Source organism: Pundamilia nyererei, unplaced genomic scaffold, assembly GCF_000239375.1.
Source record: "Pundamilia nyererei isolate P.nyererei 1_Seehausen unplaced genomic scaffold, PunNye1.0 scaffold00045, whole genome shotgun sequence".
In the NCBI taxonomy this organism is placed as follows: Eukaryota; Metazoa; Chordata; class Actinopteri; order Cichliformes; family Cichlidae; genus Pundamilia; species Pundamilia nyererei.
In genome coordinates this window covers 3,302,017-3,329,527 of record NW_005187446.1, presented here as the reverse complement: position 1 = coordinate 3,329,527, position 27,511 = coordinate 3,302,017, and the positions used below count along the sequence as shown (strand labels likewise).

Genomic DNA, 27,511 nt, shown 5'->3' with positions numbered 1-27,511 from the left:
TAGGGGGAATGATTGAGCATATAGTGAAGCAAAGCATATACAGTTGCAATGAGTAACAGAGACCACCCCCACTTCCTTGCACACAGTCGCTGAGTGATTAAGTATACTCCCCAAAGTCAAAGTTTCTGTTTCCGCACCAGTCACCGAGTTGAGTTAAAAAACTGGCATTGATAGATTTTTAGCTCATTTATCACCCAACAAAATCCGTTTGTTTCAGTTATCACTTTGGCCCGCACACTGGAGAAGGTCTTAACGCTGAAACATCTGTGCTCCGCTTGTCTTTTATGTTCAGCTTTGATAAAGAATAAAAATAGAAAACTCTCAAGATCGAGTGAGGCAGAACATTGTGCAGGTTTTTTTTCTCTCTCCTTTCATTGTTTTACTCCATTGATTCCATCTTTCCTAAACGGCTAATTGAACGCTTGCTGTTTCGATTAGCACCGCGCTTCAGTCTGCATTCTTTAATTTCAGGCCTTTTTGAGCTAGTATATGCGAATATATGTAATTAATTCTCCCCGTCACAATGCATTAATAGAAATGTTAGAGCTCAATGTCATCTCCTATCTGACAAGAATACCCAGACGCTTTTAAACACTTAAATACTTCATGCTGGCGCCTGCTTGTCCAACCAAGTCCACTATGTGTCTCGCCACTTTGATGTATCTTACCCTGAGAGTAACAAAGCTTATAATTGCCTTTAAAATGTGCTCGTTCTGATGTTATTTTCTTTTTTACTGAGAACATTGAAAGGTCACAGGGGGCTTTTTGTTATAATGACATAGTACTCAGAAGACGTGGGAATCGCAGAGAAACACATTATATACTAACTGCAATAGTGCCATCTAAACCTCGTATCACAGCACAGCGATGCCCAGCACAATTCATGGCAGTAATCATGGGCATATGACAATATCTGTGGAATAGAAGAGGAAAGATACCCCTAAAAGGCAAATAGGATGAGTTATGTGTTTATTCACTGTATTGTGTTATCATTGTGTGGGTATATCATCATCATTCTTGTGTCATTTCACATAATTAGCTCTCTCTCGCTGTCTGCTCTGCCTATCCCTCCTTCCCAATCAGTTTCTTCTCCATCTCATGTTGGTAAACTTTTCTCAACTTTTCCCTCATATATTTTTTATAAGCGCCCACCTCGATGAGTCATAAAGGAGTAAATCCGGCAAGTCAACCCCGTCAGCTGAATCCATTTAGCTCGACTTTGTGTTTAATAAAAATATCAATATTTAATCCGGTTTGTCCGTAAAAAATTAAAATATATTGCCATGTCTTGGTAAGTTAATTGTACATTTTCGGGAAAAAGCGCTTCTCTTTGGGGCAATCCCCTCCCCCCGTTATGTACAAGTGAAGCACTGTATGTCTGACTGGTCGTAAAGGACGTGACCGACTCGAGTTTTGCCTGTAGCCGTTAAAAACACACCCCTGCTCTCTCCCACTGCTTTTAGCCTTTATTTTTATGTTCATTTTGCAGCCGGACTGAGACGTAACAAAAGAAACTCTCCACCTAAAAACAGTGTGAAACCAAATTTGCCACAGTAATAGCTGATGATTTGTGATAATGGCAAAGAGTAATAAGTGGTACTTAATTAGCCATTAGAGACACAGAGGGGAGATGGTGGATAAAGAGGGGATGGGTTTTTTGCACAAAGCAATGAACCCCTGTAGTCCGCCCCCTCTCCTATTTTTTTCTTCTTCTTTTTTTTGCTACAATAGCACCATAGCAAGGGCTTCTTCAGTCGTCATGGAGACTAATGTTGAAAGCCAGCTGTGGTTTTGTCTTGGCAGCCCATTAGGCTGGAGCTCGGTTGGCACTTCTCTCGGTTTCTTTTTTTCTTTGTGGCTTTGCCTCCTTTGACTTACAATGGTGAAATATAGTCTCTCTGGTTTTAACTTGAGTTTGCGATATTGGCTGAGGGTCATATAAGGGTTTTAAATTCTTCTGAGCTTTTGTTTCACCTTGTTTGAAGTGCTCGTTGAGGGATACTTTTTCTTGCATCACCCGAGTTGGTCTCACAGAGCAGCACAGCTGGGTATGGCACAGAAAATCAACTCACTGAGTTTTAAAGAGTTTGGTTAAGTAGCTCCAGCTTCTATATGGTAGACCCCACCCACCTTACAGTTCAAGTAGGTTAAAACAAGTTCAAGCAGATAAAGAATTATCTGCCTGACCCTGCTCTGCTTGATGGATGGCGTTTCTTCTCATTCTACATTGTCCCTACGCCTGGCAAGCAGCGTTTCTTGCCCCGGATCCCTTATTAAAGTGGCTCAAGAGAGGGATCTGAGTAATGTTTTTGTTGTTGTTGAGAACCGTTTATCCCAGTGCTGGAGCTCTTTTCCCCACAGCCCTGATATTCAAGCCTCCCTGACCCAAACACATCAGTCAACAGGACATTGGTGCCGTGTGACTCGGCCAGGAAGTGGGCTGAGGCAGGCAGGGAGAGCGATTGTTATGCAGCAGATTGATCAGGTTTCACAGGACACCGCAAAACTATCAATCTGTAGGACTGTACACACAGCATGAGTGTTTGGGGGTCAAGGCTAGAGTTGTGTGTTTGGGGCGGGGAACGCAAGAATCAATAGCTGGGTCAGAGGGTAATGTCTCACTGAGTGCTGAGTCTATACACAGCCATCAGACAGGATCACTATCAATCATGGGAGAGCTTAGGGAACATACACTCTCTGCTCTCAGTGCGTCTCTTTGCCTCTGCTGGCCCAGTGTCTGATGGGATCACTATTGCTCATGTAAGGGCTTTAGGAACAGAGACAGAGGGAGATGTGGGGAAACAGAGGGATAGAGCAACGCAGGGTGGATTGATGGCAACAAAGTGACAGAATAAGAAGGAAAGATGGGTTTGTATTGGCAGACACATGGAGGGTGACACTTGGGGTTTGGGAGATAAAAGAAGCCTTAAAGTGAAGAAAGTCTTTGGAGCGTAAAATAGGCTGTGTGGGTGGGATGGTGGTGAAATGGACAATAAATTAAAGCTGAAAACAAAATCAATAAACACGCAAATTAAGGTAAAGACCACAAGTCCCGGTCTTACTCACAGGTTAAACAACATTTTTCTTAATTGAAGTATTCTGTCTTTCCTCCTTCCTGGTGTTGTCGTTCACGCTTTTATCCGCCTTCGTCTCTGATCTGTTTTTTTTTTGCCTTTTGTCTTATTCAGCATGTGTTTTTTTTCCCCCTCTTTTTGTTTTTTTTCCGACCTCGGCTTTTGCCATCTGGTGTTCCATGTGCGTTTGTTCATTTTAATTTCCTCACATTCATCCATCTGTGTCACGAGTGTTTGAACAAGAGCCACAAAAAGCGCATGTATGATTGATTGCAGAAACACACGTGTGGAAGAGAACATGCTCATTATTATACATAATGGTGTGGGAGTGTGTTCGCCGAATGTGGCTCTGTGTGCGAGCGAGACGGCTCGGTTCAAAGTGCTAATAACGCTCGCCATTAGGTTTTGTGCTGCTGGGACAGTTTCTCTCTCTCACCGTGCAGTCAATATCCACAGACACCGAGAGGAAGGGAAGAAGGGAGACGGAGTGAGCGGACAGGACAGCGAAAAAGTCAAATGAGAGCTGAGAAATTAAGCAAAAGAGGGAGTGATTTGGACAATGCTACTTGTGTGATCATTTCGGTGCTTTGTGTGTGTGTGTGTGGGTGTGTGAGGCCACCTGGGAATAAATCCTGTTACCTGTAATATTTTGATCAATTACCAACGATGAAACATCGCTCAGCAGGCCTGGGCTGTATGTGTGTGAGAGAGGAAGTGTGTGCAGTGGCCTTGAGAAAAGGGAGCATATTCCAGGCTGTTGGACACACTCAAGACAGCTATTGATTTTAACGGGGAGAATTTAGAACCATTTCAATCCTTACACCCTATCAAACACCACTTTACACACACATTCAGGCACACACACACACACACACACACACATACTGTACATGTTCTTCAACTAATCCAGCTGGATTCAAATAAAGGGATAAATTCATCTGCAACCAGTATTTAATGAGACGGCATCATTTGAGCAAGCTTCTACGCAAGTTTTTAATCAAAATTTGTCTGCGCGCTTCTTCTCATGCGGTGTTAAACGTAGACAGAAACAGATTGAAGATGAAGGTGATGAGAAAAGAAGGAAAGGCAGAGTAGAATGACAAGGCAGTGGGAAAGACTCGTGTCTGCCTTTGATGAGGGCCTCATTGATGCTACAGATCTCTGGGAGTCTCCATTCACCGGGGGAGCCGTTCAATTACACCGACCACTCCGCTGGCTGATTGGAGTCCTCCCGCAACAATGTTAGCATCTCTGTAGCGAGCCGAGATGGGATTAAGAAGTCTGGCCTCTGGAGGCAAAGTGGCTTTTAAGTCCTGATTGGCAATCATTTGTAACACTGCTGGACAAGTTTTAATCCAGCCCTACCTTGTGCCCATCAGGTGTGTCTCTTTTGATTTCTTTAACCTTGATTTATCTTGGCAAACAGTAACGCACACTTAAAGTCTTACAACCCAATCAGCCACCTGTGGTTTTCCACTTTTGATCAGCAAATGATTAGAAAAATTAAATTGAATGCTTCATACTTAAATCCAAAGATAAGTTAGCATTCACTGTGCCGAGTTACTATAGAAAGCTGTGTTGCTGAAGCACAGCTTCAAAATGGTTAATCTTCAAAGAAGGTTGATGGAAAAAGAAAAAAGTTGTTAAAAAGCTTAATAAAATACAGCGTCTGACATCCTTTTTAAAAAATGTATTACTACAAAGGGGGAAAAAGCATAAATTATTTATTTTTGCCTTGTTGTCAGCATTTAAAAACATAAACATACTTTAATAAGTAATAAAATAACACCATCTCTCCAGCGTGCAGGGAGATGGTTGTTTTTATCATTGGGCGGTACAGCTGTGATGCTTTCTGATGCACCTGAAGTTAAATTTTTATTTAGATCAAAATTTTATTTTAAATAACTGGAGAGTGGGAGAGTAGGCAGCTGTGCATGGCTACAACTCGGAGAGAGTTGCAACACGTTAATTTCCATCAATCAGGGACAAATGAGAAATTTTTGTCTTCCTCCTCACTCCTCACTCCTCCCCACCTTCCAAAGGTGGAAACACCCACTTAGGTAAAAAAGAAAATAGGACTGTAACACTATATTTTACAGAGTAGTGTTATTATTAAAGATCTAACTGTGTGACAATATTGTTAGGTTTATGTGCTGCTGGCAACAAAATAGCAAGGGTAGTTGTTGCTTAAAAATGGGTCATTTTAGCTCATTGCTAGGTGGTTGTGGATGTCTTATTCAAGTTTTGTGGCTATAAATGAGATGTTATTGTGATGAAATAAACCAATAGTGTCGTAGGTAATAAAAGGTAAACACAGGTCATTTTCTTCTGCTACTAATTGTTTGCCAGGGAGCTTTATGGCATATTATATAAGGTATAATTTAACTTTTGTGGATATAAATTAAATGGTGTATGATAAAATTTATATAATTCTTTTGTTCAAGGCATTATAGGTGCATAAAAGCTAAATGTTATCAATGTTTTACACTGATAACCATCAGGAAACTTAAGATGTACATCTTTGCCAAATTTTGGTACTGAACTCCCGATGGTCTGGGATGTCCACCCAAGGTTAACAAATGAGAGCTTAGACAGTGGACTCCAGAGTACATTGTAAGAGTAAGAGTTGCCAAAGAATTTAAAAACTGTAAACCCTTATTTGAAGTATTTACTGTGGCTTCAGCTAACCCCCAGCATGTATTACCAAGTTGGTAGAATCCAAGAAAAACATGAGGTTATCCCCCCCAGTGAAATTTGATCTAATCGATATAGAGTAGGAGAAAACAAACTCTTTCTTTCCAGGAAGTTTAACAAGGACATTCAGACAACATTCACAAAGTTGAGGTAACATCCGTGAAGTCGGCTCAACTTTTATTCTGAAAATTTTTCTACCATGTGTACACATCGACGGATATTCAAATGAGTGTGATGTATTTGACATGAACCCACAATGTTACATTTTGTGTCATTTATAGCAAACGGATTGAGCATGTTGTATTAAAGTTCAAAAGCTCTAGTTCAGAAACTAAGTGAGTCAGAGTTACTGAGGGAAAGTTTGTTACAGCCAGACTTGGCCTTTCTTTAACTATCTTGACACTATCATAGTTTTGAAAGGGGCAGAATGTAACGTCTCCAAATTACTGTGCGTCTGTCATGGTTGCATTTTCAGAGATATCTCTAAAAGTAAATCTGATTCCCCTAATAAGGAAAAATCAATCAGATGGCCTTCTTCGCAGCAAGCATTTTGACTTGGTGTATAAAATCATGTCAGAAAAACCACTGGTGTGACTAATAGAACAACTGTAATGACAGCGCCACAAACTTCTGTAATAGCGTGATGGTAAACCAGGCGATCCACAGCCTAAGAACACTAAAACGAAGCAGCATTACTTTTATATTCTTTGATTTCTTCTTTTTTTATTCTTTTTTATATATCTATGTACAAGTAATTGTAACGTGGCAAAGTGTCTTCAGTAAAAAAGACCGTTTATTCCCAGAAACAATGTTTGCTAACTGTTACATTGTGTTTTTTAATGTCTTTCCTTTTGTTTCCATGGCGATTTTCAAGCCCACTGCTGAAATTGAGCTGCTATTTTAAAATTTGCTACAAAGTAACGTTCTCCCACATTTGCTTACCTGTCATGGCAAGGTTTAATAAGCCATAAGAAAAATATGCTTAATAAGTAACATTTTCCACCTTAGCCGGGGCATCAGCGAGCTTTCACACCATCCCTTGTTTAAAATACCCTGCATTAGAATAATTGTAACAAATGAGAGCATTTTCAGCAGTTAATCAAACACTGCTGGTACAGTGAAATAGTGGAGCTATGCCTGGACACGTATCCCACGTAATGGGAATCACACAGATGTGCCATACACTATGCAGCATATTGACCAATGTGCTGTTCTCACAAAAAACATGGTCCTAAGGGGGAGACCCTCTCGCTGACTTAAATATTTGAGCTTCTACCTATCCTTATTGTCCTCCGCTGTCCACAAAATCTTCCATGTAACCAACAGAAGAGCAGAGTAAGCCAGTCCCACTAGCTCTTGTTACAAAAAGGAACGATGGCGCTTACTGTCAAGTGCTTTATTGATATATGATGCTCCAACAGTCCACACAGATAATAAGTAGATAGAGGGTAACTCTGTGGCATTATGTTGCCTATGACTGATTTATACAGGCAACATACTCTCTCTCTCTCTCTGTATCTCCCTCACACTCTCTGATGTGATTTTACAGTAGTGACATTGATCCAGGCCCACTTTGATCTTGCTCTTAGCTGTTGCTCGCTCTCACTCCCTCCAGCTATCACCCTTGGCTCTCTGGTTGCTAGAGTCTGCTGTTTTTAACCCCAACTACCCCTCGTCTCATGCTATAAATCTTCTCATCTTTCTCTCCGTCTTTCCATCGCTCCATCTCTCTGGCGGATCTGTATACAAGTGATCTTTTGCTCTTGGAAACTTTTGCTCAGGCCGATGAAATGTCCCATCAGGTCTCTGGCTGTTATCAGCGTCACCTAGCCAGGTATCACTTGTAAGGGAGGAAATTAGTGGTGCCTCAACACAAAAGGAAACTGAGGCATCAGGAGGCAGCATCAGCAAGCAGCACATTCTGACTTTTCATAACCTGCTGGGCTGTATCGCTGCGTCTCTCTTTGTTTGGAATTTCAGGAAGCGTTACGATCTAATAAACTCCGGTATCATAGAGGGGAATAAAAGAAAATTCCAAAATGAGGCTGAACATTTTGTGATAGTCTTCTCAGCCAGAGCGACTTTCGCTCACGACTCTCAGGGAGATCTGTTTTTAAAATTAAAATATTTATTGCATTTTCTTTGGACTTGAAGCAGACGGCAGGAACGATATGGCTGGTACGTGACTGTCGCAGCTTCTTTGCTCAAAAGAATGTTTTGGTACATGAATGATAGTCGTCAATATTTCAGTAACTGTGAGTCGACTTTTTGTTGGTAAATAAAAATGAATAAAAAAAGTGTTTTATAGAAGAATTAACACATTTCTCTAAAAACATGAGTACATTAGTGTGTACCATTATGGTTAAAAATATAGTGAGCAAAGCATGTTAACAGCGTCTTGCATATACTGGAAATGCTGACCCAGGATTCTAATGCAGTGTCGCACTCATGCAGTAAATTATAGCTTAAAAGCTTTTTGTTTATTTGTTATCTTTTGAGCCGTAGTTAAACTGAACTGCTTTATACTGAAACGTTTCTATATTTACTGACATATGCATCGACTAAAATGTAAAAATGCCTTACTGTGTAACGCACTCGAGTAAAACCAAAACATGCTTTATTGGCTCATTTTTATCACCTGCATATTTTCTGATTAAAATTGATCTCAACTTGTCAAATTCATCGGGGTCATTCTTCTGATGAGAGAGTCTCAGTTCACATAATTCATAACTACATTTAAAGCGAATATTCAAACACACTGTATTTTTTATTATATGAGCAACATATAATGAAATCTGATTGTGTTGTTAAAATTGTTCAAAATGCCACATTGCATTTATTGTGCGTGGTTTTTGCTTTTTTTTCTTCAGCTTTTCGTGTCTTCTGTGTCATGTAGTTGGTCATTAATCGAGTAATAATAATAAAAAAAATCCTTGTGTATAGTTCAGAATTTGGATCATTTTTGTTTAATGCAATCAGTCTTTCTGCTTATGCAAGAGCCGTATAATTATTGTGATATATGAATAAGACTGCAGACATGATATATCATGCAAGCCCCCTCAATGCTTTATCTGCTCTTTAATCTCACTCTGAAATTGGTCTGATTTTCCGATTATCCACGGCGTGAAACAAAGGCTATTATATGATCTGATGCCACTTTTATATAAGATTGGTTTTGCCGTTAAGTCACTTATGTAGGATTTTATGTGCGTACATGTGTGCGTGTCAGAGATGGGGCTCCTAAAGATGTCAAGATATCAAATAAATGGCTGGCAAATCGCAGCGCTGTACGCTCGGAGAAATGCTCATTCGTACCTACTACACACCAAACCAGGACATACACAGTGGGAATCCTGTGGCATCTTTTATCTTGGAGGAGTGATTTGCTTTCAGATTATTCAAGATGCCCTGAGATGCCCTCCCCCTCATTTTCTCTCACTTTCTTTTCTGCCATTATCACTTCATCTTTCAAAACTTGCTTTTCTTTGGTATCATAAAACTCGCCAATTGCTTCTTTTTTTCCCCTTTTTTTCTTTGTCTGCTCTATTCTGGCTTTCACTCCTCTTCTACTCAATTTGCATTCACACCTCCCTAGTGGAACCAAACTCATCGCTCACTCGAGTCCTTTCTCGCTTGCTTTCCATGTCTCTCTCTTTTGCATTCACTATAAATATAGTTCCCTTAAAGCATTTTCTGCATTTTTCTGCCACTAATGCCAGAAAAAGTAAATCTCCTCTGCAGGCTATTAAGTGATGTAATGAGTGAAAGTGAGAGGGGTGGATAGGAGACGAGGCAAAAGGAGTAAAGGATGAATGTCGAACAATTAGTCTTAGGTTGCTCTGAAAGAAAGAGATGAGAGAAAAATGAAGAGGTCAGAGAAAAAAAGAAATTCAGGATGGATTTAAAGAGAGCGGTAAGAAGTGATGGAGAGAAGGAGACATTGAGAGCAGTGTTTCGATCTTCATTTAATAATTGAATAATAATCTCCCTGGAGACATGACCTAGAACTGGCAAAGAGGGAGCGAGGCAGAGTCGGGCTGAGGATGACACACTGCTGCCCCCTTGTGATTTTATGGTGTCACCACTAGAGCGTCTGAGTGAACGAGAGCGGATGTGTGTACGCACATGCTCATCGGAGTGTGCATGATTTACAACTGCAGCCTGTCTCAGTCTCACAGATATGGGCCCGTGTCTGTGATGGGGAGAAAAAAAGGGGCTTTTGGATGTCAGGAAAGAACCTATTTCACTTTGTCACAGAAACTACACACACACATAGGCGCGCACACAAGCTCCCAGACACAGAATCAGACCTTATCTTCCTGTCAAGCTGAATCTTTTTTAGGGTTGACGCTGATATATGAGCTTTGGGGGGTAAGAAACGTTGCCGGGACGTTGACGGTTGACGTGAGTGCAACGTTGCGCTCAGGTTGATGTACGAGCAGTGGGGTTAGGGGACAACGCTGCGCTGACACCAGGAGAAGGAGCTGTGGCCCTGGGGCCTTGAGTCCATTCTGAAGAGCCAGCTCCGCATTCTTTGCATGCAGCAGCCCCGCAGCCACGAATACACACCCTCGCCCCCTTAAGCACACACCCACTTACTGGTATTAATAACTCGATACCTCTGAAACAAAGATTTGTGTTACGCCTGGTGATTGTTCAAGCAGAAAGCATCCGAAAGACAAAATCCCGTGCAGTGATCTGAGATGTTACATCGCTGCTGCTGCTGCTGTGCAGTGATGTATGTGATACTGAGTGTTGAGGAAATGCCCAAAGCATGTTTATGTTTGTTTGTGTCATCTGTGTACGAACATACTCAAAAATTAGCACTCATATTATAAAGAGTGTAAAATGTGTGTTCATCAACACCTCTGTTCAGCTTTGCAATGGCACTGATTTCAAAAAAATGATGTAAATGATGACAGAAAGTGCCAGAATTTCAAGTAATATTTTTATGTAGCTGTTTTGAGTGTTTAATAATTTAATCTCTGCTGCTTCTCTGCTTGTCCAGTCTGCGTAGGGAGGGCTACACAATGCAGGTGAACGTCAACGACTACCTGGACATCTATTGCCCTCATTACAACGACAGCCAGCGCATGGTGGGCACCGGAGAGCAGTACGTCCTCTACATGGTCAGCTACCGCGGTTACAGGAGCTGTGATCCCCAGATGGGCTTCAAGCGGTGGGAGTGTAACCGGCCTCACGCCCCCCACGCGCCCATCAAGTTCTCCGAGAAGTTCCAGCGCTACAGCGCCTTCTCGCTGGGCTACGAGTTCCACGTCGGCCAGGAGTATTACTACATCTGTGAGTGGAATCGAACCTGCTGTATATCTTATAAAAGAAATTTCACTAATGTCGTAAATGTCTAGATATAAATATTAAAGAACGATGTTATTGAGGTCAGAGCAGCAGGTTAAAAAAACCCCTGCTCGTTATAATATTACACATATAACTTTTATGTCAGGCTCAGGAGAGACTCGGAGGCAGACCGTCACTAAGGTTCACAATTTTATTTACACGTAGACACCAGGTGCGGGTATATACAAGTGAGGGGGCACAGGAAGAGGGTCTCCGGGGAACACAGGCACGGGAAGGGAACGGCTATATACACAATCCACTGAAGCTCAGGTAGCTCGGGCTCTGGTCTTTAGGTCACCGAACGGCGGTCCTCAGGCTGGCGAGAAATGAGTGTTACACAATAATCCAGCGAGGAAGCACTCTCAGCAGCCGCCTTAAGAAGTGAGTGAGATGATTGTTTGCAGGTGTCCGAGCCAGGGGCTGGAGCCGTCATGACTCCGCCCCGGTAGAGCGCAGTGCGCGGAAGGGGAGAGAGGGAGATGCAGCACAACAAAAACACTTGTAGCCATACAGAGTCAGCCGAGAAGGCACAGGCTCATGACATTTTATCTTTGAATATTCGGCTCGATCATCCAAGTCATGTCCTCGAGTAATATGGGGATGACAAATTGCAGCCTCACATTTAATCATATCGCCCTGCAGCCGTGCAGGCTCATCCATTTTGTTGATTGCTAATCAAATTAACTTGCAGCACCTTGTGCCAACAAGCCACTGTATAAATAATGAACTTTTAGCCTGTCATAAAACAGTGCCAAAACAGATATTACTGACTGTATAATCGGTGCAGTACTCATTTACTCCTGTACATATTTGTGTGTATTTGTGGGTTTGGTAATATTAACGTAGGATTCTGGTAGGTAAGTGAGCAAATCTACAAGAATCATGTGCCATCCTAACATTTTCAGACCACTGCTCTCACTGCTTCACATGAAAAATCCAACACTTAACTATACACCACAGTGAGTCGCATGCAATAAAACATTCTACCCACCTTCTCGAGTCATTGTTTTGTGTCGCTGATTGCCAGCCGGTTGATTAGTCAAGTAGTAGTAACATAACATCTGGCTGATTGTTTTTCTGTTTAACAAATGCATGATAATAGTGTCCCAAACGGTTAATTCTGGCTATATTTAAGTACAAGCTCTGTAACAAAAGTGCACACGGCATTTAATTTATTGTGTATTATTTTGTTGTGCAGCCACGCCCACTCATCACCACGGACGCGCCTGTCTGAGACTACGAGTGTACGTCTGCTGCTCCACGGGTAAGTCTCCTGCTTTGTGTTTGGGGGGGTGATGTTTGACCTATAATGCTTGGACTTGTTCGCAGGCTTTACCTGGACCCATCTGGCCACTCTGCCCATCTGGAAAGCACCAGGCTCCCAACGAACTCACACCCTCTCTGCATACAGATGCACACACAATCTAAATACAGCCTAAAACAGGCAGAGCTATTAATACTGCTGCTGAGTCTCCTGCAGCATTTTCACTCACAGCATAGCCCCCCACGTCCCAGCTCCTCTTTTTTCTCTTCTTCCCCGTCTCACTCTTCTTTCACTTTCTCTCTCTCCCCCTCTCTTTACAGCAGCAAAAAAAGGGAGCAGCTTCAGCTTTGAAGGCCCTCAACCCCCTCCTGCTTCCTCTCCACTCCTCTCCCTCTCTCTTCCACCCCTCCTCCCTCTCTCCCTGTCAGAATCCATTTATTGCCGTGTGCGGTCAGTGGGTGGCTATGTATATGTAGTGTTATCCTCTCTCGCTCTCCTGCCACCCTTCAATCTCTCGACCCGCTCTCACTCACTTTCACACACACACACACACACACACACACACACACACACACACACACACACACACACACAGACTTTGATCCCTGGCCTGTCCGGTCCTTTGTAGTATTAACCTCTCCTCCCTCTTTCACCCCCACAACTCCATCACTCTCCATCCCTTTTCACACACTGACTCTCTTCAGTTTGATCTGCCTCTCCTCACATTCCCTCTTTTCCCCGTCTCTCTCTATCTTTTTGTCAGGGCTTCTTGTGATATTGTGGCTTGTCAGTCGGTGTGCTGTGGGGTTTTTCAACCCTGCACCCTTGTCATGCCACTCTATTGGATGTCATGTTGGAAGTAATTAAAGTCCTCTTGGTTGGAGCAATAGTTTAACCCCTGCTCCCTTTTTTTTTCAGCTCAATTACTTTTCACTCTCTCTCTCTCTTTCTCTCTCTCTCACACACACAGCTTCTGATGTGGATGATGAGCCAGGGCCTACAGATGGAGTCTACACGCTTAGACCAGGCCTAAAAATTGATGAGCTTGGTGAGTAATACACACAGGAAGTTCAGGAAGTGTAAGACACATCTGTCTGTTGCAGCTCGATTCACAAAAACAGCGACAGACTCTGATTTTGATCACTTTAGTACCAAATCAAGGAAATCAGATTATTTGCCTTCAACGTCTCATTGAAGTCAAAGCAGAGTTCATAAATTCATAAACAAGCAACAATGTATTAGTTATTAGTCTGAAATATTAAGTGACTGAAAATATGGAATAACAACTTCCTATTAATGCTGCTCGCTGTATTTTCAGCAGTGGATTATTGCAAACATGGATACGACACGCTTGTATTGGATTTGCTTGCAATTTTTAAAAAAAACGCATATGGTAGAAGATCATCAGCATTATTCTTTGAACGCGTCAGCTGGCTGACCAATGATATTGATATAGATGGCAGTGCGACTGTGCAGCATCAAAAGTGGCTAACCAAGTGAAATGATATTCAGCGCAGTTAACTTCACAGCGCCAGCTGGCTTGGCAAGCTGCTGATCCTGCTAAACAACGACATGAATATTCATTTCACACATTTCATGCCGTTTTCACCCAGATGAGCAGAGAACACAGAGTTTCTTGAAAATTTACAACAAAAAGTATAAAATTCATTCAGAAAAGCGGGGCCTCTTTAGATATCCCGTATTCAGATAGCCCCTGCCCGTTTGGAAGTGCTTCCTGTTTGTCGTTGTGTTGCTCCGATTTGGAGTTATATGATTAAATTGATCGTGTGTATAATGTGAAATCTGTTGGCAGCGATTTAAGAGAGAAGCGAAGAAGTAAATCAAAAAATGACAGACTTTGGGATCACCTGTTCATATTGTTGATTTTTAGTGTTGTGGCAACAGCATAGCAACACAGTAACAACATGCAGGTAGCTTGGCCTACCTATCCAGCAGCCGTTACACAACCAGGCATGCTGGTATCAATCATAATCCTGTCTAGCTATCACACGCTCTCCTCCAAGGTATCTTGTAAAATATGGCGTTGCGTTGTTGTTAATCTCCCCGTGTGCCTGAGTGTTTGTGTGTGCGCGCGCTCGCATGCGCGCACGCGTGTAAGTCAGTTTGTTCTAATAATTGTCGTAAGAAAACTCATGACTGGCTGCGGCAAATAGCTGCAGGTCATGCGAGTTTCTGTGAGATACCGCTCCCTCGCTTCTTTTTCCTCTCATCATTCTTTCATCTTATTTCACTCTCACTCCATCTCCTTTCTCTATGCCCTCCTCATGCCTCTGCCTTTTAATTCCCATCTTCCGTTTTTCCTCCGAGAGCACAAGTAGCAATGCAGTCGTGGAGAAAGCCACCTAAACTCAGTTTATTCACCTTTTGATGTGTGAAATTGAGTTTTTCCCTCGTTTAATACTTTTCCCGCCCCGAAGCGATATTTATCTTAGGTTTTATGGTATTCATTAATACTATCACAGTGATATTAAAAAAAGTTTGAAATATTTTTATGCCAAAACAATTTTAGGGGGTAAAAATTCCCATTCGCTACTTAGCAACAATATATTACAATATGTATGATATATTCTTATCACATTTCCTCAGTACTTGGTCCTTCCTTGCTTTCTTTTCTAATACAGTAAATGCAAAACATGATTATTGCAAAATAAAATCTGTTCGCTACACATGTACAGATTTTTTATGTGAAGGAAAAGGACATTAAAGATCATTTCAACAGAAGAATATCTACATTTAATGTGTTAAACTGATAGAGACAGCTCGAGGACATGGCACTCTAGCTGTACTGTTGATAGTGAGCGGCTAACACAATAGCTGAAAAGAAATTACCCCAGCCCCTATGGGTCTTTTTCACCTGTAGTGCTGTGTTGCCAATTAAATTAATACGATAACCCAAGTGGTGTGAGAGGAAGTGAGAAGATCAGCAGGGAGCTGCGAAATGAGCTGAAGACAAAGAAGTGGTACAGTTTCCTGTTCTCCTCCTTCGCTCTCAGTCCTCCTGGCTGCCGGTCAGACGTCCTCACATCGTAGTTTTAATTACTGTTACTGAAGTTTCACACAGACTGCGCAGTTCAAATCTGCCTGATTATTGTGTGTAGAAATGTTGAAATGACTCAAATGTTGCGTATTGGAACCCACCCGTGTCTTTCTCCCCCCTTCTCTCCTCGCAGTTTATTTCCTGGGCACCTTCCCCTTTCAATCAATGTGGTTCCCTGCTGAATACGGCCACTAGCATTAGATTTCATTTAGATCTCATTTACAACGCAGATGGAATGGCGCTAGCTGCTCCCCGTGCAACCGTGCGATTACTGAAGGCTTTCAGTGGGAGGACGCTCATTTTCCCACCCTGTTGGCTCAGATTACTGCATCCGATGATCAGCTCTGGCCATTAGTAGAAAAATCTGTAGCGTGTTCTTGTTAATGGGGCTTGTTGTAGCAATTACTATTCCTATGAGCACAGTGTGTTTAAGGTACTTGGCATCAGAAGACAGCACAGTTACAGATCAACGTTTTCATACCTGCAGTTTGTAAATTTTGTAAATTCTCCCTATGCTTTGGTTTCTTTTTGAGGAAAAAAGGTAGCAGGTAATCATGATGTGCCACTGCAAGGGATGTGTGAAAGTTCAGCCCACTGGGTGTTAAGATATAGCTGGCAAAGCAGAGGTGAGAGGAAAGTCAGGTGTTTAGGACGGCAGTTTGTGAGCCCTGCTACATTACAGCACACCTGGCTACAGGAGCTCAAACTCCAGGTCACCCGGTAGTTGCATCGAGGTCAAGAGCCCGTGCTCATCACAAATAAACTTATTTCGGATTGTTGTGAGGACCTTTTTTCGAAAAAAAAAAGAAAAAAAAAAGCGGGGGGTCTATCTGTACGTGAATGATCACACCTCTCCAATCGAACTGCCCCAAAAGTGAAAAACAACTGTTTTAGCTGGACTTAGGTGTGAAAGTACCTGTCACTGTTTTTTAGGTCAATTTGTAGAAAGAGTTGTGAGACAGTTTGCACTCAACCAGTTTAAACTACCTCTATCTGGCAAGCTTACACGTCTGCTGTAACGTGCAAACCTATTTGTGCATTTTTGTGGTGTATGGGAGAGCTGAATAACACAATTGCAACCTTTAAACACGCCTTAAATATTTGGTTTACAAAGCTAAGATTACACGAGAAAAACAGAAGCAAGATGGTCGAGTGCATTCTGGAGCAAAGTGTAACAAATAAGTAAATATTTAAAATGTGTTTTATTTATTATTTGCCCAATAACATGAATAACTCGAGCTTACCATTTATCCCTTCCAAATGTCACTGCTAATGATTCTGTTTACTTGCAGTTAAACTCCTGGAAAGCGTAATTATTTGCATACATGCATGCGGTCTGCTGTCAGTTTCTTTTGAATTTCTTCAGCAATCTAACAGCTGTTTGTTTGTGGCGTTTGTTTGGACAGCCAGTGTTTGTTTAGCTAACGTTCGCTCTTTATTTTTAAGTAACCTGCCTCTGATTTAGCATGTCAAACTCTGTTTACTAGTCGCGGCGAGAGCTGCGCGGCTTTTGCAGACAGTTGACTATTGTCTTCGGAGGCTCTGCGAGATGTTTGTTAAATAAAGACTATGTTGAAAGACGTGTGTATGAACCAGTCAGGCGGGATCTGATGAAAGGCGCTCTTGTAACAGTCTCGGTCACAGTTTTTGTGTGTTTGTTTTTTTTTCTAACCTGCGTCTCTGTAAAAATGCAGTACTAAATCACTGCAGTGCCCCTTTAATGAGGGCTTTCTGATGCAAGAGCGCCACAAATTATAAGCTCTGAGAAGACTCAACACATCTCACAGTGTCAACAAAGTCACTCTTAAATTATTTATGCCAGGACGTTTCTACTGAATTGCATAATGCTGTAAAAGTTCTTTTTAAATTATTCAGTATTCATAAAATACAGAATAAGGTCAGATTTATACTCCCACAGTAACATAATGTAGTATAAAATGTGTATAAAAGAGGATTTAGCTCACACACTCCTTCACAAACACAGATTAGACAGACGTAATCCAGTCTAAGCTACAGCACTGTGCAAAAGCTACTCTTATTTTCTTATATTTTAGAATAGAATGCCTTTATTTTTGATTATATGGGAGTACAATGAAATTTGAAGCCTGTCTCTGAGTGCTACAGATGGATAGATTGCCGTTTGGACCTTGATTGTCTGTAGACCTGCTCGAGTGAAGGTAGCTGGTTGTCCTCTATGTTGATTTAATGACTCTCTGAACAGCTTTCTTGTCAGCCTCGGTGCAGCTGGCATACCACACCAAGATGCCAGGCTAAGTATACTCCACCGAGCTGTGGTAGAAGGACACAAGCAGCTGTTTGGGCAGGTTTGCTCTTTGCAGTGTTTCTAAGAAGTCAAATGGCTTCTGTGTCTTCTTCACGCGAGAGGTTGTGTTTAGAGTCCGTGTGAGATGAGTGTGCCGAGGAATTTAAAGCTGGGCACTCTCTCTACAATGTTTCCACTTATGCAAAGCGGAGCAGGTTCCTCTTCACGTCTCCTGAAGCTGACGATCAACTCTATATTTGGCTTCCAAGGAGACTTTCTTGCAGTTTTTAAAAAGCGGCCGTGAGCAATGGTTCTCCAGGCTTCCTGAAAGTCTTTCAAAGTTTTTCTTTGGGCATTGGCTGATTTTTCACTAATTTTCAGTATAGTCTTTCTGTCTGCGGGAAATTTCAGATGATTTTTTTGTTAAGTCCTTTATCACTGAGCTATTAATCACTCAATTTATTTATTTAACTCAAGGGATGAACCAGTATTGTGTGTTGGCACATCTTTAGACTCTTTATTATTAGCAGCTTGTAGCAAAAACACACGATTTCCTTTCATTTCTTTATCTGAGTCTATGAAAAATGTCAAAGATAATATAGTTTGACAGAATAAAATATCTCTTTCGGGTGTGTAGTGCTTTCTGTAAAAAAAAACTGAGGAAACTGGACAAGTGGTGGACAAACAAGTGACAGCTCTAAAATAGTATCTATACCAGCATCCGGAAATCATGCAAAGACCTGACACAGGAAAGATGCATCTAGATATTCAGCTGTTCCATCTACTGTACTGAAGCTTCATCAGTGGAAGAGTGGCTGTAATGAAGCCACTCTTAAAGAAGCTTATGGAAGGGAAACAGGGAGAAATAGCCAAATTACACAAAAATGGGAGCAACAGGTCTGATGGAGTGATGAATCCAAATGAGAAATTTCTGATTCTGATTTGATTTAAATTAAATACCATCTGCAAAGCATCTGATTGGCGTGAGAATGATCCCAAACACACTGCCTGTGCTGCAAACATACACCTAAATAGAAAAACACACAGTGGAACACCATCAATCATGGATTGGCCTCACCAGAGCCCAGCCCTCAACATTATTGAAGCAGTGTGGGATCATCTTGACAGAGAACAGAAGAAAAGGCAGCCAACATCCAAGGAAGAGTTTTGAATGTCCTTCAAGAAGCCTGGAAAACTATTCCTGAAGAAATGACAGGAAAGCTTGTCTCAGAGAATTCAGGCTGTGTAGAAGTATAAAGGTGGTGATTTTCAAGCTCATTAGAACTGTAAAAACTTTGTTTTTGCCTAATATACTATATTTCCATTTTGGTTTACACATGTTTCAAAAATGTCTTGGCAAGTTTCCCAGGAAATATGATGGGTGGCTCAAGACTTTTGCACAACACTGCATTTCGTGACTTCCAGATTTATAGACACTTACAGCTGTCTGAGCTTAATTATTAGGTAGATGCTACTTGCTTTTTGTGCACTGTAATATGTACATGCAGACGTTTGTATGTTTAGCTCAGCCCAGCATGTCAGAAGGTCACAATGCACCTCACATGACCTTTGCACAAACAACTTGTACGCCAATAATTATACGGTTATTAACAGCAGTGGCAGACTATGAGTGTCTGTGTGTCTCTGTGTAATGGGGCGATTAGCAGAGCCTCACTTTGGAACCAGTTGTACGAGATGCTCTGCCGTCTGCTGTTGGTGTCTACAAAACCACATTCCTCTGTCAGTCAGCACCAAAACAACAGTTTGAAGCCGCACAGTGTCCTGACCCCTCAGCTGCATACTCGGTTACACCACGGTCAAAGCATTTAACCTGAGCTCCGCTGCTGCATGGACCTCATTAGACTGGCTGGCAAAGCATACCAGAGAAGCCCATCTCTAAAACCAGGTGTCAGAGAGTCATTACTCTCCTGTCTGACCCACGGAGCAGCTGGAAATATTCTGGAGATAGATACAGCGACGAGTGGAAACACTGAGAGCAGCCCTGCTTTATTTCAATGCCATCAGACCGTAAACACAATAGTTGCTAATCAGCATCAGGGACCTTCTGTACAGACAGAAAATTGTGCTCCTGTCTGGTCTCCAGTCTTATTAATCAAATGACTACAGAGGGAGTGTCTGCCCCTGCGTGTGTCTCATAGGTGCAGGCTTGTAGCAAACTGTCTGCTCGGTCATGTGTTTCTCACTTTGACTAGACATCAAAGTTTGGTGTGTTGCCCTCAAGAAACCTATTTTTAGCCTGTTTCCAGGTGTAAGTGCAGGGGTATTGGGGCAGGGGTATTACAGTGCATACAGTAGATTTATGTCTCAGGTATGATGGGCAATGTGTCACCTTATTAGAACAATGAAAGCTGTCTGGTAACAGCTGCAGTCTTTGTGTTGTTTTTAGTGCAGACTGACCATATTTCAGTGGGAGTAAGACTGAAAGCTGCCTTTTGTTCTCTTGGGTTGTCATCATTTTTTTTGTCACATTTGAGAAAAAGTTGTGCTGTGAAACCAGATTATAGCACATTTAGGAAGCCAGATAAACGCTTTTAAATGTTCCACTGAAGGATGAGCCGAGTTTTATTTATAGAGAACGCTTCAAAGCAGCAAAAAAGTGTTGCAGAAGTATGCCACCAAAACACAGGGAAAAAAGACAACTGGGCAATAGATAATCTAAAGAGTAATCGCTTTATTACATTGCCTACCCAATTACATACGGGTCTCAATTCTGTCAGACAGGTAGGTCTTAAGCGAGGATTTAGAGGGGAAAAATGTAGGACAGATCTGATATGAACGGGTAGTCTGTTCCGATGCTTAGAGGTGCCAGCTGAAAAAGTACAAAACCTCTTTGTTTGTAACTTGGACTTGAAACCACCTGGAGCATCTGGTCAGATGATCTAAGACAGGGATGGGCAACATGTCGTCTGAGACAAAGAGCCAGACTTTGAACAACAACATAATGCAGACTTATGCTTTGTGGATTGCGTAAGCATGGTATTCTTGTTTCAAAAATCAAGATATTTCTTTAGGACTTGTGACTGTTTTGTGTCAGTGGAGTGTACTGTAAAACAAAGTGGTCCATTTGAAGCCAGCTGTAGTCCTGGTACAGAGGCCAGGTAACAAGAGATAGCAGTTAGCTGAAATAACAATGCTTGTTTAAAACTAAAAACACACCAACAGAAATCCTGAAAGGCTCAGTGTGTTTGGGTACTGCACCCTGTGATACTTTGCTATACAGAATAACACATCCCAGCCACACCACCTGAGGGGGAAAAAGTGCCTACATTTTGTACCCCGAAGTTTAGCTGAAGTCTCAATTAGTAGAGGCTCTTGCTAATATTTTATATTATCTGTTATTTTAGTGTATTATTGTGTACTCCAGCCACTTGGTATTACTGGGTTGAACCTCTTTTGCCTAGAGAGCATCTATTTAACAAGGCATGATGCGAATCTCCTGTTCCACCACATCTCAAAGGGGCTCTACTGTATTGAGATGGATTTCAGGTTGTGATTTTGGGGTCCTTTGAGTACAATAAACTCCTTTTCATGTTCATTAAACCAGTTTGAGATGATTTGATCTCTCTGACGTGGCATATTATCCTGTTGGAAGCAGCCATCAGAAGATATGTACAGTGTGGTCATAAAGGGATTGTCAGGCCAGCAGCAATGTTTAGGATCGCTGTGGTGTTTAAATGATGCTCATTTGATGTTAAGGAGCCCAAAATGTACAAAGAAACTACCTAATACTACTTGTCTAATGTTCCTAAATGCATTTGAATTGTTGTCATGTGATTGGTTGATTAGATTAGATATTTGCATGAACAAATTGCTGAACATTTGTACCTAATAAAGTGGCATGTGGTTATAGTGGTGATACATCGGAAAGTTGGAAAAAACTGTCCTTAACATGGTCTAAGATCAGACATAGAAATTTTGCAGCTAATATAAGGAGTGCTGCCGATGTTAAAGACGGCGTCTGAATGACCAAATAATAAAACCTTGGATTAAAAGTACAGAAAAATTCTCATCTGACATGATTATAATTAAGATCTCTCTGTCTCTCTCCTGTTGTTGTTGCGTTCTAATAGTTTCTCATTCTCTTTTATTTTTCAAGCTGAATTTAATCCTGTTATTCCCAAGCTGGAGAAGAGCGTCAGTGGAAGCAGCCCATCCAGGGATCGCCTTCTTCTCACCGTGACGATGCTCTTTTTGGCCGCTCTCTGCATCTCCTAGCAACGGCCATCCCATTAGCGTCACCATGCCAACTAGCCTTGGGAAGGTGTACAATATCGGAGGAGAGGATAGGAGAGGAGAGGCAAATAGAGCAGAAAGCAAGAGGAGCAAGACTTTGAAATTAGAGTTTGGAAGAATCACAATGTGTGTGTGTGTGGGGGGGGAGTGCGTGTGTCTTTGTGTGCGTGCGTGCATGTGTGTGTCTGTGTGTGTACAGCTGTGTGTTTGAGGGAGTGTGGTTTTGGCAGAGTACAGGCACCTTCAGACACTTGGTGACACAGACTGAACCATATCTGGCATTAAAGTCAGCCTGTGCCCACAGGTGCAGGTGGGGGTAGACTGTTTGTGAGTGTGTGTTTTTCTGTTTCTGTGTGGGTGTGTGTGAATGTGTGTGTGTGTGTGCATGAGCAGGCCAAACGTTGAGCTTGTTGAATCCTGCACACCACACAAAGCATTTATTCCACAGGTGAGGTGGAGCTCAAATCCTAATAAAAAGATGAAATCCAACCACCAAACTGAAACCTATTTGAAGACTTTCCCTTGGATCTGATTGGCTGTAAGAATCCTTAAGTCTAGTTGCCATAGTTTCTTGCAACAAATAGAACTGAAATGAACTGATTCATATAGATTTCAGCGGTACTGAACTGAAATTGCCTTTTTGTTGTTCTTGTTGTTGTTTATCTTGATGCTGGGAGCTTTTCCCAGCACACAGAGGAAAAAAAAATGGAGCCAGCTGATGAACTATGTTGGCCCCATGTAGTCAAAGTAGCCGGTAGTTCATACACAGATAGACCCTGGGACTCCAGACCACCAGTGTTTCAGTTGCCATTTCCACTATGCTGTGTCATTCTGTGTTCACCATCAGCGCTCAGAAGGCAAAAGGACAGAAAGGGGTCATGGGAAAATACAAAGCATTTAAATGTCGACTCACCATTTTGAGGAAAAGATAGAAGAGGGGGAAAGGAACCTGAATATGTGGCATTGACAGACAGTGCAAGGGTTTGTGGACGTTAGAAGTTGCTGTGCTACTTTTCTGTCTTTTCCTTGAAGTACTCAGTTCGTCCTCTGCCAGCTCCGAGGTTAATGAAGCACACGATGGCCATCGAGCAGCCATGGATACACTCAGCAATACTACGCTCCTCACAAGCGACTGCAAGCTGTTCAGAGGAGAGGAAGGGGAACCCGGAGGAGGGGACGAGAGAGGAGGAGCAGTCACTCACACGAGCATCAATAAATAGGTCCTGTCCAAGCCATGTTGGTTTAGCGGCCTGCTCTACCAACCCTGTTCTCTGTACGCCCATATGTCAGTTGCCACATTTGCGTTTCTGTTTGAGTGTGTTTTATGCGTGCCCGAGTGGGGAAAAAACAAAACCATTTCGAGTGTGCTGTTTGTCTGTGTTTGAGAGCGAGAGAGAGACTATTTTAAAAGGTACTAACAGCCTAAAAAAATACATACATCCACATACTGTACATCTTATAAGTATGAAAACGCAAAAAAAAAAAAAAAAAAAATCAAAACACGACTAAAGCAGCAAGTTATACATACAAACCAAGTGCTTTGGTGGGGAGGTACAGCAGTCCAAAACTCAAACAAATGTACCAGTTGGTTGCTTCAGAATAGCGTTTCCATAGCAACTAGCACCTTATTCACCATGGTTACCCTACCCTGCCAACGGATGGACTCTAGTAGGGCATGGCTTACCATAGTAGCTGATAACAATGATGAAGGTGATGTTGATTATAATGATAATAAAGAGGATGATGACGATGGACTGTGAGCTGGCCGTTAGTCGATAAGGACTGACGCCACGCGGCTCGCCCACCAGTACGTGAGGCGTTCAAGTACTCGTGTAAATGTCACAACAGAACAGAATGGAATTCTAATGTATTGAAATCTGACAAGGTGAAATGTGATGTAAGCATTTTTACAAACTTGAAGCTCAGTTTTCTTTGCGGTTGTTTTCCTTTCCTTTCTTTTTTTTAATTTTCAGTTTTCTTGAGTTTGCTGTGGTACATAACTGCTTATGTTGAGATGGGAAGACGGGTTTTAAAAGTTTGAAAATTGGGTTGGGTTAAGCTTTATGTAAACCTGGGCTGCACTCTGTGATTCTCTTCAACTCGTTCAACTTTAAGGTAAAGTCATGCTGCATACTATGTTTTTAACAACAACACTGGCGCGTCGCTTTATTTCCTTTAAAAGACGCTCCGGTGACTATATACATGAGTTAGGAGATAATTAGGAGCATTAGTGAACTCGTGAGAACGTTTTTAATGTAATCTCTGGCTCTGGGGTATAGACTGTAAATAAAAGATGGGCACAGCAACAGTGACATCACATATTGGTTTGTGAAGTCCAGTTTTGAAGCCATTATTTTAGCCTTTTGCCAACACTGCAAGCACAGGAAAGAGGTACAGTTCAGTGGCTTAACAGACAACTACTGGCTACAGCTTCCTGGCAGTCCACATGCCTAATTATGATAACTTTAACCTTTAGAAAAGTTAAACGGATAAGTAAACTAAGCTGAACTTTAGCCTTGAAATTTTAAATAGATGTCTTGTTTAATCAGTAAGGGCCATGACATTTGAAAAATATAGGCTTGTACAAGACATGACTTCTGAGAGGAGTTACAGAGTTGCATCATGGGAATTGTAAGATCAAGTATTTTTGAGTTGAGGATTTTATAGTGTGGACAGAAAGTTGGTATTTGTTATCTGTTTTAGCTGTTCTCGTTTTCATTTTGGCCATGTGCTTTTATCTTAAAGAAATCCCAGATTTATAAAAGGGAAGTACTAAAGTGATAACCTTTTAAAATAAACTATGTCTGTTTGCTATTAATTGTATATAGATAGCATATGTTTCACTGAGGCAGAGATATATTTTGAACCTTTTTAAAGGTGTAATTTTTACCTATTTTGGCCTTTTTGGAGACCTAAATGGGTTAAAATGATCAACATGTCTAGTAAGAAAAACTGAAAAGAATGCAAGTAAGTCTAATGAAATGTCACCCTGACAAGAGATTGTGCCTGTGGAAATAAACAAACAATTAAAAGACCATGTGTGATCCAGCCCCAGGTGTACATATAGCTCATGGTGGGAGGGTGAAGGAGGAAAGGTTTGGGTTCGGGTGTCCAATGGGAGAATTGAAGAGTTTGAAAGGTTAAATCACTCTTCAAGAAGTTGCACTTAAGAACTCAGACACGCGGGCGAGAAAACATGTATGTGTGTTCATGGGTGCGTTCGTGTGTGCAAATTATTGAGAGAGAGCGAGTGAGTGAGCGAGCGACAGACTCTTTGTTTCTGATCTTTCCATGTGTGCGTATGAATGAGAAAATGTGACCGATTGTTGTCTGGCAAAACAATAAAAGCATTTACTAGTGTTGGAAACAACAATTACAATCATGTTTACCTTCGACTGGAATGACTTTAAATGAACTTGAAAATAAACTGTAAACTGAACGAACCATAACAGAGGTTATAACAATGATCATGATAACAAAATAATAAGCTTACAAATGTTACTTTTAACAAGACGTGTGTTCGCCTCTTTATTTGCTTCCCCCTGTTAATCTCCCTCACCCTCCCTGCTCTCTAAGTCTTTGAGGATCTAAAAAAAACAAAATAAGCATGGAGCTAATCCAAGACAACAGATGGAGGGGTTGCAGAAAAAAGGTTTTATCTGGTATACTCAGTTCTCTGTAGATAATGTTGTTTGGGAGCTCACAGATGTGATTTTCCATATCAAAGTTGGTGTGGCAAGGCTCTCCCTCTGCAGTAATACCTTTACACACTCCGATTAGGAGAGATAAGCACTTCAATCACCAACCCAACATTTGAATGACAATGGGACAGGGCAGCAGTGTGTACCTGTACGTCTGGACCGGCTGATGGAGGGATAATGCTGCTCCTGATGTCAGAGTGCAGCCAAGCTTAAAGGCTGTGATGTTATGCAACAGGTTTCTGTCGTATAGGTAGAGGTAACGTATTCACCACTGAGTGACAGGACAGCACAAGGGTTGAGATAAACAGATAGAGTTGGGGTATAGAAGGAGATGGAGATGTGAAATGCAGAGTTAGACATTTAGAAAGATGAGATTATACAGAAAGTCAAAGTGTGGATATTTACAGTCATTTGAAAAGGACACTGCTCAAAGGACTATATGCAGTCCTAAAGCTAAGTATAATCAAATGCACTTAAGTGATGATTAGCAAGTTTTGGCAATTTGCAGGGCTGGAGCATTCAGGGGGTTCTTAACATAATGCCACAATCTTCCCAACAGTGGATGTCCTCTCAAATTTACCACAAGATCAGACTGCAATGTTCAAGAGATGTTTTGTTTAAATTCAAGAGCTACATCTCAGACACAACAAGGCTCAGCCAGCATGTTACCTGATTAAGTTCATGACAGTACAGTTAGAAAAGAACTGAACAGGTGTGGCTTGTTTGGAAGTTTTGCTGTGAGAAAGCCTCTTCTTTCTAAAAGAACATGTCAACACGGCTTTGGTTTTGAAAGCTGTATCTGAACAAACCACAGGACGTCTAAGATGTTTCGCCATAATGACTAGTTTAGAGAAATCCACACACATATCAGCACAAACACATCATACTAACTGTTAAGCACGGGATTGGTGGTGGAGGGCTTGTCGTGCAGGCACAGGACCTGGGCATCTTACAGTCATTAAGTCGACCATGAACCGTATTGTATGCCAAAGTATTCTAGAGTCAAATGTGAGGCCATCTGTCTAACAGCTAAAGCTTGGCTGAAATTGTGTCATGCATTAGGACAATGACCCCAAGCACAGCAGCAAATTCACAACAGAATGGCTGAAAAAGAAAAGAATCAAGGTGGTGCAATGGCCTAGTCAAAGTCCAGACTTCAACCTGATTGAAATGATGTGGCAGGACTCAAAGAGAGGTGTGCGTGCAAATTAACTGAAGCAACAATGTAAAGAAAAGACGGACAAAATTCCTACACCATGACGTGAGAAACCGATAAACTCATAGAGAAAACAAGTCCTTCAAGTCATTGCTGCTAAAGGTGGTTCTACAAGCTATTGAATCATAGGGTGTTCTTAGTTTTCCACAGGACTTCAGAGACCTGTGGAACTTTTCTAATGACTTTCACATGACTGTACACCAATCCGGTATGACATTATAACCACTGACAGGTAAAGTAAATAACACTGATTATCTTTTCATCATGGCACGTGTTGGTGGGTGGGATGCATCATGGAGCAAGTGAAGATTTTGTCCTTAAAGTTGATGTGTTAGAAGCAGGAAAAATTGGCAAGTGTAAGAATTTAAGTGAGTTTGACAAAATTTAATGGCTGGACAACCGAGTCAGAGCATTTCCCAAACTGCAGCTCTTGTGGGCTGTCCCTCGCCTGCTATGGTCAGTATCTATCACAAGTGAACAATGGTGAAACAGCGTCATCGGCGTCCGACTCATTGATGCAAGGGGGTAAAGGCCGGCCTCTGAGGTCTTATCCAACAGGTGAGCTACTATAGTTAAAACTGCCAGAAACGTTCATGCTGGTTCTCATAGAAAGGTGTTACAATATACAGTGT

The 27,511-nt window shown here is 41.7% G+C and overlaps 1 protein-coding gene across 1 annotated transcript in view; it reads left to right on the top strand.

The window, feature by feature from the left end:
* Positions 1–23,456, top strand: part of efna3b (ephrin-A3b) — a 67,128-nt gene extending 43,672 nt beyond the window's left edge. The window contains exons 3-6 of the mRNA XM_005732104.2: positions 10,777–11,069; positions 12,322–12,387; positions 13,358–13,435; positions 21,826–23,456. Coding sequence (XP_005732161.1) covers positions 10,777–11,069; positions 12,322–12,387; positions 13,358–13,435; positions 21,826–21,944 — 556 coding nt within the window. The 3' untranslated portion in view covers positions 21,945–23,456. The remainder of the gene's footprint in view (positions 1–10,776; positions 11,070–12,321; positions 12,388–13,357; positions 13,436–21,825) is intronic.
* The last annotated feature ends 4,055 nt before the right edge of the window (positions 23,457–27,511 follow it).